This window comes from Nicotiana attenuata, unplaced genomic scaffold (genome assembly GCF_001879085.1).
Source record: "Nicotiana attenuata strain UT unplaced genomic scaffold, NIATTr2, whole genome shotgun sequence".
NCBI classification, from domain to species: domain Eukaryota; kingdom Viridiplantae; phylum Streptophyta; class Magnoliopsida; order Solanales; family Solanaceae; genus Nicotiana; species Nicotiana attenuata.
Window position 1 is genome coordinate 763,121 of NW_017670370.1, and position 15,310 is coordinate 778,430.

The 15,310-nt window shown below is 40.4% G+C and overlaps 1 protein-coding gene across 1 annotated transcript; it reads left to right on the forward strand.

The window, feature by feature from the left end:
• Positions 1-2,045: 2,045 nt before the first annotated feature.
• LOC109238505 lies at positions 2,046-8,670 on the forward strand. The gene is made up of 2 exons (XM_019404980.1): positions 2,046-2,189; positions 7,827-8,670. The coding sequence occupies exons 1-2, from the start codon at positions 2,090-2,092 to the stop codon at positions 8,477-8,479; spliced, it is 753 nt and encodes a 250-aa protein (XP_019260525.1). The 5' UTR covers positions 2,046-2,089; the 3' UTR covers positions 8,480-8,670.
• Positions 8,671-15,310: the final 6,640 nt, after the last annotated feature.

Here is a 15,310-nt window from a genome sequence, read left to right on the forward strand (position 1 = left end):
TTTCTTTGACCCTACCTACTAGGGCTGGTAAACGGGCGGATCGGGTCGGATATGGATGGGTCAAAAACAGGTAAAGCAAAAGTGGATAAATTATCTGATCCGATCTAAATTTAATACAGATAAAAAATGATTTAACCGGCAGATATACATGGATATCCATATTATCCATGACTTTTTGAATATGATCACTTTTGGGATAATTCTTAGTCAGCCAAACTTGAGGAACCCCCAATTTGAGGCTTTACAAATGTAAATGTTAAACCCGTTACTTATCCATTTTCTAAGTGGATAATATAGTTCTTATTCATATTTGACCCTTTTTTAAAGGCAGAATAGCCTAAATGGCACCTATACTTGTCCCACTTTGTCATGCCGGTCCCTATACTCCACAAAGTTTCATCCAGACACCTCTACTCGTTTAAAACAATTCTTTTAAACCCTTCCGACCTCGCGTGCTCTTCAACGATCTAATGTGAATGACACATCCATGTCCACCTCAAATTTTTTATGCCACATCATTATTTTTTCAATTCATTTCAGAATTTTCTAATTTATTTTTTATTTTATTTTCACTTCACTTCACTCCTCCCCTCTACTCTCTATCTCCTGTTATTCCCACCTGTATGCCGCCACCCTCACCACCCCAAACAGTCCCCCCTCCATTAATTCACCTTCGCAACCCCAAAAATTCTCTAGCTCTACCCCAAATACAGCCAGCAATCATTCTTCAAAATGCTCATTATCAAATGAAAACAAAAACAAAGAAAAAAAAAAGAGAAGAAAATCAAATAGATAATAGAATTAACACTTCCTAAATCCTTACAAATCACAGCCACCCTACCCGAAATAAAACGCTGGAATCATGCTATTTCTATCTTATTAGAAACAAAGAATAAAAAAGAGGGGTTTGTGAATATCCGCTATAATTTTTCGAGAGATTAAAAATGGAAGAGGAACAATTGAAACTGCAGTCACTATAAAATCCAATAATTTTCACAAATCAAGCAAGATTTGGGTGCTCACACGCCATTATAGATCAGATTCGGGCACCCCTTTTAGTATTTCTCGTCCGATTTGATTGAACTACTAGGGTTGTTTTGTATTCTATTATGGAGGGGTGATACATAAGAAAAAATTATGGTGGTCATCGGTGGTCTCCGCGCCGGTGATGGTTCGAACCTTTCCGGTGTGTTCCTCGCCATTGATGGTTCGAAGGTTTCATCTATAACCAGTGATGAATTTTTGACATGCTCCAGTGATATTCCTAGTCTGCTTGATTTTTTTTGGACGAAGTTCCTGTTGATAACTTATCTTTATTCTAACAATTTTGCCTAAGAAAATAATGATGATTTTCTATCTTTGATTCTGATGAAGAAGAAGTTATGACAATGGCAGCAAGAGGAAGAGAACATGGGTTCTTCGCTAGTCTTCTTTTTTCTGTTTTTTTTTTCTTTTCTAATTTTAGTCATTTTCTGCTGAATTATTGTATTCACGCTCTTTTTGCGCGTGTGTACCAATCATTTTAGCAACCTCAGCATTATTTACGCCACATAAGCTAGGTCAACGGTCAAAGGGGTTTAAAATAATGTGTTTTAATCACTATAAGTGTCTGGATGAAACTTTGTGGAGTATAGGAACCGGCATGACAAAGTGGGACAAGTATAGGTGCCATTTAGGCTATTCTGCCCTTTTTTAAATAATTCATTATCCAATATATCTTTAATGGATAATATGGATAGATAATTATTTTCTTTCAATCATTTTGCCACCACTACTACCTGCACTAAGGAGAGTTTAACTGTATATTTTTAGTTACCATTTACGCTACTGAATTTGGAGTAAGGAAATAGATGATGTGCTAATGTGAACGGTCTATACGAAAAGTCTAACTTGTGCTATTATATGGTTAATGGCGTAATAAATAATGACAATGATTTCTTCATGAGTAAAAAGCTAAGAATCTGCAGGTATATTTTTGCTTTGTGTTTTACTGCTGTAATAATATTACCCCTATATATACACACATCATGTCTGCCAGTTCATTCACCTTCTTTTGGCATTTGTCTTGGAGAAAAAGTAGAGAAAGAAGATGAAGAAAAGGACGCTTTTTAATAAGATCAAGAAAGAGGAGCTCAAGGCCGGGGATCACATTTACACATGGCGACTCGGCTATCTCTACGCACATCATGGTGAGCGTTTAATTTACAGGCTCTCTTTTACTTTAAGCTCGTTAATTTCAGTTCAATTCTCTTTTGAATATATAGCACCTGCTTTTTCTGCAGTTTTTTACCATTGATGAAATGATGGATCGATCAAATTATGAAACTTGGGTGTCTAATCTGAAAATGTTGCAATTAAGCCCTAATGTAGTTCACTTTGTTTTGTGGTGTGTGTGTGGGGTGTGGGGGGGTGGATTTCGAGTCTGGAAAAAACAAATCTGCTCCTTTTTTTGTCTTGCAGCCTAACGTAAAGCTATACTTTTGTGCAGCCGAACGTAAAGCTATACTTTTAGGGTGTGTTTAGTACGAAGGAAAATGTTTTTCATGGAAATATTTTTGTACAAAATATTTTTATGAAAAATGAGTGATTTTATCACTTATTTTCTCTTGTTTGGTTGGTTAGTGAAAAACTTCTTTCGGAAAATATTTTTTAGTTTTTTGTTAGAGAATAGAAAATATTTTTTTATGCTACTCTCTTCACCTCATTTCCCAAGTCTCCATGTTTCCTTGCTCCCCCACCTCCCCAAATACCCAACATTTTCAGGACTCAATTTTCTTCAACAATTTAATTATTCTTCTAAAAATACACACAAATCCAAAGGAATTAATGTGCTGCTTTAGTTTTTTTACACAAAACAACATTGAAATTAATGCTCCATAACTATAAAAAAAAATACTCTTTTTTTGGTTGAAAAAAAAAGTACTCATTCTACAACATGAAAATAAAGTAATCATTTTATTGAAATAAAAGAAAATACATTTTCTATATCATGAAAAAAAAATACTCATTTTGTTGAAATGAAAGGAAATAGTTTTTCTACATCATGAAAAGAACTTACTTTTTTTTGTTGAAATGAAAGAAAATAATTTTTTTACATCATGAAAAGAAAGTACTTTTTTTGTTAAAATTAAAAAAAAATACTTTGTATATCATGAAAAGAAATTACCCATTTGTTGAAATGAAAAAAATATATATATCTATAACATGTAAAGAAAGTACTATTAATAACATTTTTATTTAGGATGAAGTGGGAAGCGAGAGGGTAGGGATGGGGTGGGGGTGGGGTGAGTAGGTGGGGGTGTGGGGGTGTGAGGTGGGTTGGGGGGATGGGAAATCGGGTGAAGAAGGTTGAAAAAGAGTTTTGGAAAATGTTTTCCCTTCTCTTGGTAGAGAAAATATTTTTCTCCAATTGGAAAAAAGTAAATTCATGAGGAAAATATTTTTCAAAATATTTAAGCCAACCAAATATTGAACAATTTTCTTTCATACCAAACACACCTTAATGTAATACATTTAAGTGCTACTTCCTGGATTTCAGAATCGTACAAGGTGTGACAGATGGTATGAGAATTATCTCTTGTTTAGATATTTGGGAATTAAATGACGAAAGTACGTCTAAGTGTTGATTATCACAAGTAGAGTTATCATGAGTTGGAAAATTTGCAAAAGGAAAATAAATGACTTCCACACATAAGCGAAGGAGTCATTTTCTTGAAACATTTTCCCCATTTTGGCGAAACATATTTTTCTTCAAGAAAACATATTTTGATCTCAAGGTAACCAAGCACTGAAAAACATTTTCTTGATGATTAGATTTTCGTAGAGTATTTTTTCAATCAAGACTGTGAGCACCCAATTTTGACCATATTTAAATTTTTTATTATTTTTTAGTATATAAATATTTTAAGTTTAATCTACATATTTTAGCTTTTGTTTTACCTTGTTATACGTTTTTTCTTCAGAAAATTAAAAAGCACAAAAAGAGTTATATTTTTTGATAATTAGTTTTGTTTTCATTTACAAAAGAAACAAAAATATAAATTTAAAATATATTTTTATTAGTAAATTTTTGTTTAACTTAAAGAGTTTCTACAAATAAATATTGAATATTTAGTATTTTAATCCTTGAAAACATTACACTGTATAGCCGCTATAAAAGTAATAGCTGAAAAAATATATAAAATTTATATATTTTTGTATCTATATACATCATGTATCTTATATACAAAAATTATATAATTTTTATACACTTTTTCGACTACTAGATGTAAATAGTTTTTGGTGCGGGCTAAAACTCATAATAACCCTTAACCCTTTGATTAGTACAACAACAACAACAATGACCCAGTATAGTCCCACAAGTGGGGTCCGGGGAGGGTAGTGTGTACGCAGACCTTACCTCTACCCCAATGGTGTAGAGAGGTTGTTTCCGATAGACCTCGGCTCAAGAAGACGAAAAGATAAAAAGAAAAAATATATCAGTACCAGCATGGAAATAATAACAACAACACAAGAACCAGTGAATAGATGAAAGGCATAAATAATGACCAGTAAATAATGCCCGGTACTATGAAAATGGATGAGTAGTGTAAACACAGCACTGACCACTAGCAGTCTAAGACTAAATCCTATCAGCCTAGACTCACACTGGAAGACTAAATATTCTCAACTACCTCCTAACCCACAACCTTAATGCTCGACCTCCACGGCTTCCTATCGAGTTCCATGTCCTCGAAGATTTGAAGTCTCGCCATATCCCGCCTTATCACCTCTCCCCAATACTTCTTAGGCCGCCCTCTACCTCTCCTCGTACCCACCAATGCCAACCGCTCACACCCCCTTACCGGGGAATCCGAGCTCCTCCTCTGAACATGCCCGAACCATCTGAGTATCGCTTCCCGCATCTTATCATCAATAGGAGCCACGCCCACCTTCTCCCGAATATCTTCATCCTAATCTTATCCATCCTAGTGTGCCCGCACATCCACATCAACATCCTCATCTCCGCTACTTTCATCTTCTGATTATGTGAGTTCTTAACTGGCCAACATTCAGCCTCATACAACATGGCCGGCCTAACCACCGCTCTATAAAACTTACCTTTGAGTAGCGGAGGCAATTTCTTGTCATACAAGACTCCAGATGCTAACCTCCATTTCATCCACCCCACGCCTATACGGTGTGTGACATCCTCGTGGATCTCCCCATCCCCATGGATTACTGACCCAAGGTACTTGAAACTGGCTCTCTTGAAAATGACTTGCGACCCAAGCCTCACGTCCCGCCCGCTTCCCTCGGCTCGGCACTAAACTTACACTCAAGATATTCTGTCTTCGTCCTACTCAAATTGAAACCCTTTGACTCAAGGGCCTGTCTCCAAACCTCCAGCCTCTCATTAACGCCACTCCGCGTCTCGTCAATCAGAACAATATCATCAGCGAATAACATATACCATGGAACCTCTCCTTGAACACGGTGTGTCAATGCATCCATCAACAGAGCAAACAAGAAAGGGTTGAGTGCAGATCCTTGGTGTAACCCCATAACAATCGCAAAATGCTCGGAGTCGCCTCTCACTATCCTAACCCGAGTCTTAGCCCCATCATACATGTCCTTAATCGCCCTAATGTAAGCAACCGGCACACTTTTAGCCTCTAGGCATCTCCAAAGAACCTCTCTAGGAACCTTGTCATACGCTTTCTCTAGATCAATAAACACCATGTGCAGATCCTTCTTCCTATCCCTGTACTGTTCCACCAACCTCCTAATGAGGTGGATAGCTTTCGTAATAGAACGACCCGGCATGAACCCGAACTGGTTCGCTGATACAGACACCGTCCTCCTCGCCCTCGGTTCTACTACCCTTTCCCACACTTTCATGGTATGACCCAATAGTTTGATACCCTTATAGTTGTTGTAACTCTGGATGTCACCTTTGTTCTTGTACAACGGAACCACCGTACTCCACCTCCACTCGTCCATCATCCTCTTCGTCCTGAAATAACATTAAACAACCCTGTCAGCCACTCTAGACCTGCTCTACCCACACACCTTCAAAATTCTACCGGAATCTCGTCAGGCTCGGTAGCTTTGCCCCTGCTCATCTTTCGCATAGCTCCCACGACCTCCCAACCTTGATGTGCCTACAGTACCCAAAATCGCGGTGACTCTCGGAATGCCCCAACTCTCCTAGCACAATATCCTGATCCCCTTCTTCATTCATAAGTTTATAAAAGTAAGTTTGTCGTCTCCGCTTAATCTGGGCCTCTCCCATTAATACACTACCGTTCTCGTCTTTGATGCACCTCACTTGATCCAAATCCCACGCCTTCCTCGTCTTTGATTAGTAAGATGTAATATTTTACACTATTTATCTATTGTCTCAAAATAAATAAAAAGAAAAAGAAAAGAAGATATTATGGTAAATTGTCACATCAAGTACATAAAAGTGACATTGTTTCACATAAAATGAAGCATAGGGGAGGAAATATCCATTTTATTGGTAGCTAAGAAAGAGTCCGTGTTAAAAAGAGCTTTTCATCATTCTTCTATATACCCCATATTCCTATCCACTTTTCTCATCCAATTTCTTGTTCCCCAAGCTCACATTCCCGCGGCTGACGCGGGATTTCAGCTAAGGTGTTCAAAAGAAAAGTTAAAAAATTAAAAGATATTATAGTTAGTGGACTAATAACCTCACAATGTTTTGAACCACTAAGTTCTGCTTTTGGACTGTGTCAAGAGAATTCAAAACATAATATATACAGGTTAAAAATAGATTTTGTCTTGTATATAAGGTGTAAGTTTTTGGGCGAAGTGGGCCAGGTAGTTTCCTCATACCCCTACACTCTCTAAAATCACATACATAAATAACCAAACACCCACACACAACCTCCCTTAAAAACCCAACAGAAAAGCTACTCGAAAACTACGCAAAATGAGCCATTAAACTCGCCTGAAACGACCACAAGACCAGCTTGGACGAAGCCATATGGTCATAAGGATGGTCATTGACTACCATTCGTCGAAATATTATACTACGTAGGTAAAATATTATATTTTAGATGTATATAACACATATTGAACGCCTTTTGTCAAAATTATTTTTTACTTCTTTAAAATTTGAACACGCTTGGGAGAAGACCAGCCCAAACACCAGCCAAAAACGTCCAGTTTCCACCCCAAAAATAGCCTCGAATCAGCCTCCAGCCAAACACCATAGCTCAATCTCTGTTTTTCTACGAAAGTTATACGTGACAAAGGGTCGAGTTCGAGTTTGCCGTTGAGGTCGTCATCGAGTTTTCCGGTCAGTTGAACTGTAGAGGTCCTGCTAGAGTTGCCAATGTATTTCCGGTCAAGCGCTAGTTAGTTGTTAGTTTACTGTAATTTCTGCCCCGTTCATTTATGGAAAAGGTCCATTCTCTTGCTCATTTATTTTATTAGTTGTGTGTAGTTAGCTATGGTTTTAAGAGTGATATTAGCTTCTTGTTCTGTTATTTTTACGTGTTTGTTTTGTTAGATGATATACTATAGTTTTTTTTTTAATCTAAAAATGACTTTTGGGATCTACCATATTTTAAATAAATAATCCTTAAAAGCAGCACTAATTACCCCACCTCCTACAAGGTATAAATTATCCCGCGGGTACTAATTTTAATCCCAGAATAACTTATATCAGGATTGCTAATCAAACAAAGTATTAAGTTGGTATTAAATTTTTATACCAGCACTATATCTACTTAGGACATTCTCTCTAACCATTTAACAAGCACTTGTGACATATACCCCTGTATTAACTGACATATATATCCTCTTTTCAATATCAGGAATATATGTTGATGCTGGAAACGTGATCCATTTCACGTCAACAGCAGGTAGGGAGATAGGAACAGGAACAGATGCTGATCGATTCATCTTTAGCTCATCTTCCTCTCTTCACTCTAAATCCCAGTGTCCAACATGTGGTAATCGACCAAGGAATAATGGGGTCATCTCTTCATGCCTGGAATGCTTCCTCTCTGGTGGTAAACTATACCGTTTTAAATATGGTGTATCAATACGTCTCTTTCTTGCCCAAGTTAGAGGAACATGTACTACTGCCCCTTCTGATCAGCCAGAGGATGTCCTTCACCGTGCTGAATTTCTTCTTAGTAACGGTTTTGGAGATTACAAACTTTTCAAGAACAACTGTGAGGATTTCGCAATCTACTGCAAGACAGGTTATGTGATCCTAGGAAAGGCCGTAGGGCGCAGTGGTCAGGTAGGTGGTGTGGTAGCTTCAGTTGCTGCTCTATCATGTGTTTGTGCATATTCTGTCATGTCTCCGTCTCTTGCACCTATTGGTCTGGGCACGTACTGTATTTCAAGGTATCTTGCTGATATTGGAGTCCGCAAGGATGCGGTGAAAATAGCTGTACAGAAGATTGTTTCCGGTGATGACCTGCATTACTCAAAATGGCTTCTTGAGACCAAATTCTGAATATACTTGAGCAAGAATTCTTGATTTGAACCAATGTGTAGCTCACTATTCTTATCATTTCTGAGATACTACTTATTATCAAACACCTTGCTGTGATTCTTTCCCTTCTATTTGGGTCTATGATGAAAGAACATATATATGCTGCATCGTTTGTTGATTTGGTAATCAGTATTGCCTATCTTTTGATTTGATTTTTGCCCTTGCTACTGTTATTTCCCTCCCTCAATATTATGCTAAACTATCTGCTACAACCAGCGGAAGGTGTTCCTGTGGTCAGTTGGACACCCTTTGCCAGAAAATTTATCGTGCATATAGATCAAATAATACTATTTTTTTCTACACAAACACTGCAAATTCCTGACTGTGTTATACTTATTATTTTTTCTGATGGTACTTATTCAGTGCAAAGACAATTTCTGTTGATGCACAATATACCGTCCGTTTCAATTTGTTTGAACTTATTTGACTGGACACGAAGTTTAAGAAAAAAAGAATACACTTTTGAAACTTGAGGTCCAAAATAATCCATAGATATCTATGTAGCTATAAATTTTCTCATTAAAGGTAAAATAAGAAGTTTAAAGTTACAATCTTTTCAAATTTACAAAGTGGTCTTTCTTTTTTAAAGTGACTAAAAAGGAAATAAATTTTTTTTTTAAACGGAGGGTATAATATTAACATATATGATTCGGGCTCTTCCATTTGCTATTGTATTGCTCCACAAATTAAAGCTCTGCCTATGTGAGCAGGGCGGAGTTAGAGTATAACTTACGAGTTCAAGAAAATTCAAATCATATGTTTTTGTCCTATGTAATTTTCATCCAAATCATGTTTTTGTCTTAAGAAATTCATTGAATATGTACAAATTTTTAATTTAGAATGCAGTATAAACGGATTAGAATCCTGAACTCATAAATTTTAAATTCTGATTCTGCCTGCGAGCTTCTCAAGTATAGCCGAGTCAAATGTCATGTCCTTAGTTGTTAACTGAGTACACCTTGACAACTAGTTCACGATCTTCCACAGCTTGCTCACGTTCTTGCTATGCCAAGTCAGTCTTACTACACTCAAGATCGCTAAGAGAATGGTAGAAAGAACACAAGAGAATTGTTAAAGGAAGCTTTGTATTAGAGAGTTGTTTGCTTGGTGAATTACAAATGAATGCCCCCCTTTATATACTAGTCTCCCGGGGCTAGTGTGTAAATATTAATTGTTACACAAGTCCTTAATATTTACAAGATAAGGGTTTTCTCTAGAATCTTCTCGCAATTGCTAGCCTTCCTCTTATGTAAGCTTTCACATTGCATTAATATATGCCAAATGGCGCATATGTGGCATGATGACGTGGCGGGTCATCACACTTTCCCCCACCTAATATTGCGACGACCGCTGCGCAATGCTACTGCATAAACTCTCGGATCTTATCTTTGAATTGCCACAAGTCTTCATATCGTTCCCACGTGGCCTCCCTAGTGATTGTCCTTTCTAATGGACGAGGAACATAGCGATGACTTTTTGCCCTTGTTTTCGCCTGGCGTGATAATCCATAATAGCCTCAATCTCCCGATCATGCGAGGCGGTGATAGTCATTGGCGCTCGACTTGATTGGCCCCTACTCGAATCATCCTTATCTTCATAATATGGCTTAAGCATGCTGGCATGGAAGACAAGGTAGATCTTAAGATACGATGGCATGTCAAGCTTGTATGAGATCTTTCTTACCTTGACGACGATCATAAATGGCCCCTCATACTTGCGAATCAGATTCCCGTAGTGTCTTGAACTGTCTTGGGTTAAACTTCACCATGACCATGTCCCCAACTCTATAGTCCGTAGGACGCCGCTTACGGTTCGCAAACTTCTTCATCTTTTTAGCTGCCTTATCCAAGTAGGACTTAGCAGTGTCAAGATGCTCCTCCCATCTTTTGTCCATATGATAAGCCCCCAAACTCTTTCCCTCGAACGCGGCAAGTAATGAATGTGGAATTTGTGGTTGTTGGCCTTTGGCTAGCTCAAATGGTGTTTGCCCCGTAGAATCACTCCGTTGTAAGTTATAAGAGAATTGGGCAATGTCTAGGAGCATTGCCCAATCTTTCTGATGCGCGCTTACATAATGCCTCAAGTAGAATTCTAGTAAGGCATTGACTCGTTCCGTTTGTCCATCCGTCTGTGGATGGAAACTAGTGGAAAAGTGCAGCTCCGTACCATGTATGTCTAACAACTCTCTCCAAAAGTTTCTAGTGAAGAGGGGGTCTCGATCACTGATAATATGCCTTGGTAAGCCCCAATACTTCACCACGTTCTTAAAGAATATCTTGGCGGCTTCCTTGGCTGTGCAACCTAGTGAGGCGGGCATGAAGGTGGCATATTTGGAAAATCTATCCACGACCACCATAATAGTACCATAACCGTCGGACTTCGGTAGGCAAGTGATAAAGTCCATAGTCACGCTCTCCCATGGACGCTCTACAACTGGTAGTGGCTCCAAAAGTCCTCCAAAGTGTTGTTGCTCAACCTTGTCCTGCTGGCATACAAGACAAGTCTGCACATAACACTCTATGTCATCTCGCATGCGTGGCCAATAGTAGACTGACTCAACCAAGGCCCTAGTGCGACGTTGGCCTGGATGACCAGCCCACATCGTGCCGTGACTCTCCCTTATGATCTGACGTGTAACGTCTCCAAACTTAGGCACCTAGACCCGCTGACCTGTAGTAAGCAATAGGCCGTCTTCTACCCAAAAACGTCTCGTCTTGCCCTGGTTGGCTAATTCGATAAGATGTTTGGTTGCTGGATCATGTTGCATGCCTTCTTTTGTAGCATCAGGAATGTCCCAACTTGCTGAAGTGATGGTAGCAAGCTCGGCTTTCCGGCATAAGGCATCGGCTACAACGTTACCATCGTCCGGCTTGTATTCCAGCACATAGTCAAACTCGGCCAACAAATCCAACCACCTAGCTTGTTTTGGTGTGAGCTTCTCCTGCGTCTGAAAGAGCTAGTAACCACATTGTCGGTCTTGACCATGAACCTCGACCCAAGAAAATAATGTCGCCATGTACGAAGGAAATGCACAATGGCAGTCATTTCCTTCTCTTGCACCATGTAACATCGCTCCGTCTCATTCAACTTGCGGCTCTCGAACGCTTTGGGATGCTTATCCAGCATCAGAACACCCCCAATGGCAAAGTCTGAGGCATCTGTGTGCACCTCAAATGTCTTGGCAAAGTCTAGTAACGCCAAGACTGGCTCCTCTATTACAGCTTCCTTAAGGCCTCCAAACGCCTCTTGACAATGCTCCATCCAAACCCATGGCTTGCTCTTTTTTAGCAACTCAGTCAATGGTGCGGCCTTCGCTGAGTAGCCACTGATGAACCGATGATAGTAGTTAACAAGTCCAAGGAAGGATCTCAACTCAGTTACCTTTGTAGGCGTCTCCCACTCCTGGATAGCATGTACCTTAGCCTCGTCCATGCGTAGCTCGCCATTGCTAATGACATGGCCCAAGAAGTGCACCTTTGATTGTGCAAACTCACATTTCTCCCTCTTGATGTTTAGCTTGTTCTCCCGCAAGACTTGGAAAACATTCCATAAGTGCTCCATGTGCTTCTCCAAGGTGTTACTGTAGATGACTACGTCGTTTAGGTAGACTACCACAAACTGATCAAGGTAGGGATGGAAAATCTTGTTCATAAGGGTGCAAAATGTGGCCGGTGCATTGGTTAAGCCGAAGGGCATCACCAACCACACGAAGGCTCCATATCTCGTCACACATGTTGTCTTCGGCTCATCCCCTTCTGCAATGCGAACTTAATAGTAGCCCTTGCGAAAATCCACCTTGGTAATGTATTTGGCTTGCCCAAGTCTATCGAACAAGTCAGCAATGAGCGGGATCGGGTACTTATTCTTCACTATGATCTTATTAAGTGCTTGGTAGTCTATGCATAAGCGCAGTGATCCATCCTTCTTCTTCTAGAACAATACTGGCGCGCTGAAAGGTGCCTTTGATGGGAGAATGTGACCATCTAGCGGCTCTTTCAATTGTTTCCTGAGTTCCTCTAGCTCGGGCAGTTCCATATGATATGGGGCGAATGCGGGTAGCTTAGCCCCTGGCTCCAACTCAATCTTGTGATCCATCTCTCGCCTAGGCGGCAAGTTCTTAGGCAACTCCTCGGGCAGACATCTTTGTTTTCCTCAAGCAACTTCTCTATGAAAGGCGACAGTGTCTCTTGAAAACTTTTGTCTTCCTCTAGACTTGCAATGGTTGCCACGAACGTCGGCTCCCCCTTCTTGATCCCCTTGACAACCTGCCTAGCTGAGAGTTGTGCTTGGATCTGTCCGTGTGGCATAGTCACTATAGGTACCATGCAAGCTACTTCTCGCTCCATAACCAAGAGAAGTTGAAGGTAGGGGTCGATCAAAGTATGATAATGTCTAAAGAACTCTTGTCCTAGTATGATATCAAAGATATCCATAGTGGTTACGGTAAAGTTTGTCATACCTTTCCAAGCTCCCAATTTGACACCAACTCCATTAGCTACCCCACAAGCATTTTGTACCTCGGCATTCACGGTGTTAACGCGAGAGTTGGTTGGAGCAAGCTTCAATTCTAGTCTCTTTGCAGCAGCCTCAGTCACGAAATTATGAGTTGCTCCGGTATCCACCTGCACGAGCGGGCTTGTTGTTGATGGTGAGATGCACGTACTGATTGCCATTCTCGGTAAGTTGGATAGCTTGCTTTGTGACAACACCACATAATCCGATCATACCCAACTGTGCGATTCCCAAACTCTCTCCTTGCGGCTGCTCCTTTTATTCACGGACCATGGCACTGAGGCTCTTGAGGTTGGGACAATTCCTGAAGCTATGTGGCCCTTCGCATATATAGCATCCATTCTTCTCGGCCCGCACCTTCTTCTCAGCATAGCCCTGACAGCCACTCGACTTTTTGGAATCTTGAGTCTTGGAGTATTGTTGTTATATCTCCTTGCCTTTGCCACGGTCTCCCCCACCTTTGACGTAGCTAACCTTTAACTCCTTGCCTTTGCCTTTGTCGTGCTTGTCATGCCTGAAATCCATTAATGATCAGCCTCCACTATGGCTTGGTCTATATCCGCGACTTGCTGACGTTGTAACTCCTATTTCGCCCAATTTTGCAACCCGTCCATTAAGTGGAATGGCAAGCCATCATTGGTCAGGTTGGGAATTTGAAGCATAAGGATAGTGAACTGCTTGACATAGTCATGTATGCTCCCTGTTTGTTTCAGCTCCCTAAGCTTACGCCTTGCCTCGTACAAGACATTGTTTGGAAAGAACTGTCGCTTGATCTCGGCTTTGAACTGATCGCACGTGCTAATAGTACATAGACCTTTATCCATGTCGGCCATCTTTCTTCTCCACCATAGCATGGCAGTCTCTGAGAGGTACAACACCGCAGTGTTGATCACGGCCTCGTTGTCCCTCACTTTCCGTGTCTGAAGTAGTTTTCCAAGTGCCAAAGGAAGTTTTCCACTTCTTGTGCATCACGAACACCTTTGAACACCGGGGGTTCGGGAGCCTCGATCTTGACCTCCCTCGTCACCACAACGTTGCTGGCTATCTCGGTCACGCCAACATCGACATGCTCCTCGAGTGACTCTATCTTTGCCTTCATAGCATCGATAGTAATCAAAGCCTTTATGAGTCTGCTCTCTAAGGCAATGATGGTTTGCCTTAGTTCCATCTCGGATTGAGTACGTCCCTCCAAGTCATTTCGGATACTCTCAATCTCTTCAAGAGTGTGCCCCTCAAGAACGCTAAGGGTGCCTTCCACCTTCCCCAAGCGTTGGCCAAAGATCTCCACGGCGTCTATCCCCGCGTTCATCTTCATCACCTACTCTTTACCGAGCGAGACGTCCTCGGGCAGGACCTCCACTTCATCATCGCTCGCCTTAGTGGCAGATGGTTCTTGGGATGTAAGTCCCTCATTTGGCACAATCTCGGGCGGCACCTACTGGCTCATGTTGGTGGCATTCCTCTTTTTGTTACGGCCGCTCTTGCCAGCAGCATCCTGGATGACATTGGCTTGGGTGTTGGCAGCGTTAATTTCTTCCTCGTTTGCTATTCCTTTAGTTGCAACCTTTGCTCTGATACCACGTTGTCACGTCTTTAGTTGTTAACTAAGTACACGTGTGGCACTTGACAACTCGCTCACGATCTTGTACAGCTTGCTCACGTTCTTGCTATGCCATGTCAGCCTTACTACAGTCAAGATCTCTAAGAGAATGGTAGAAAGAACACAATAGAATTGTTAAAGGAAGCTTTGTATTATAGAGAACTTGAATTGTTTGCTTGGTGAATTACAAATGAATGCCCCCCTTTATATACTAGTCTCCTATGGGCTAGTGTGTAAATATTAATTATTACACAAGTCCTTAATATTTACAAGATAAGGGCTTTCTCTAGAATCTTCTCACAAATGCTACACTTCCTCTTATGTAAGCTTCCACATGGCATTAATATATGCCAAATGGCGCATATGTGGCATGATGACGTGGGGGGTCATCACATAAATCTGAATAATGTGGCTCCCCTAATTGTTCTTTTTTTTTTTTTGAGAAACTGGAGATTTTATTGAAAATATACTAAAGTTGTTCCATACGATTACATGCCACACTGATGCCTTCTAAGGCATTACGATTGTCAAGTTCGGCTAACATCCTACAAGCATCGTCTACAATAAATTTTAAAGAAGATTCTCCTTCTTTGCCTGCCAACACCTTGGTCTCAACAAGAGGAGGAGGAACTGCCAGATAGACTAGATGATTAATGTTAGACTGATTGATTGCCTTCTTA

Excerpts from the sequence above, each read along its gene's own strand:
- LOC109238505 (XM_019404980.1), top strand. The coding sequence starts at position 2,090 with ATGAAGAAAAGGACGCTTTTTAATAAGATCAAGAAAGAGGAGCTCAAG. Across the intron at positions 2,190-7,826 it reads CTATCTCTACGCACATCATG|GAATATATGTTGATGCTGGA; the intron begins GTGAGCGTTTAA and ends TTTCAATATCAG.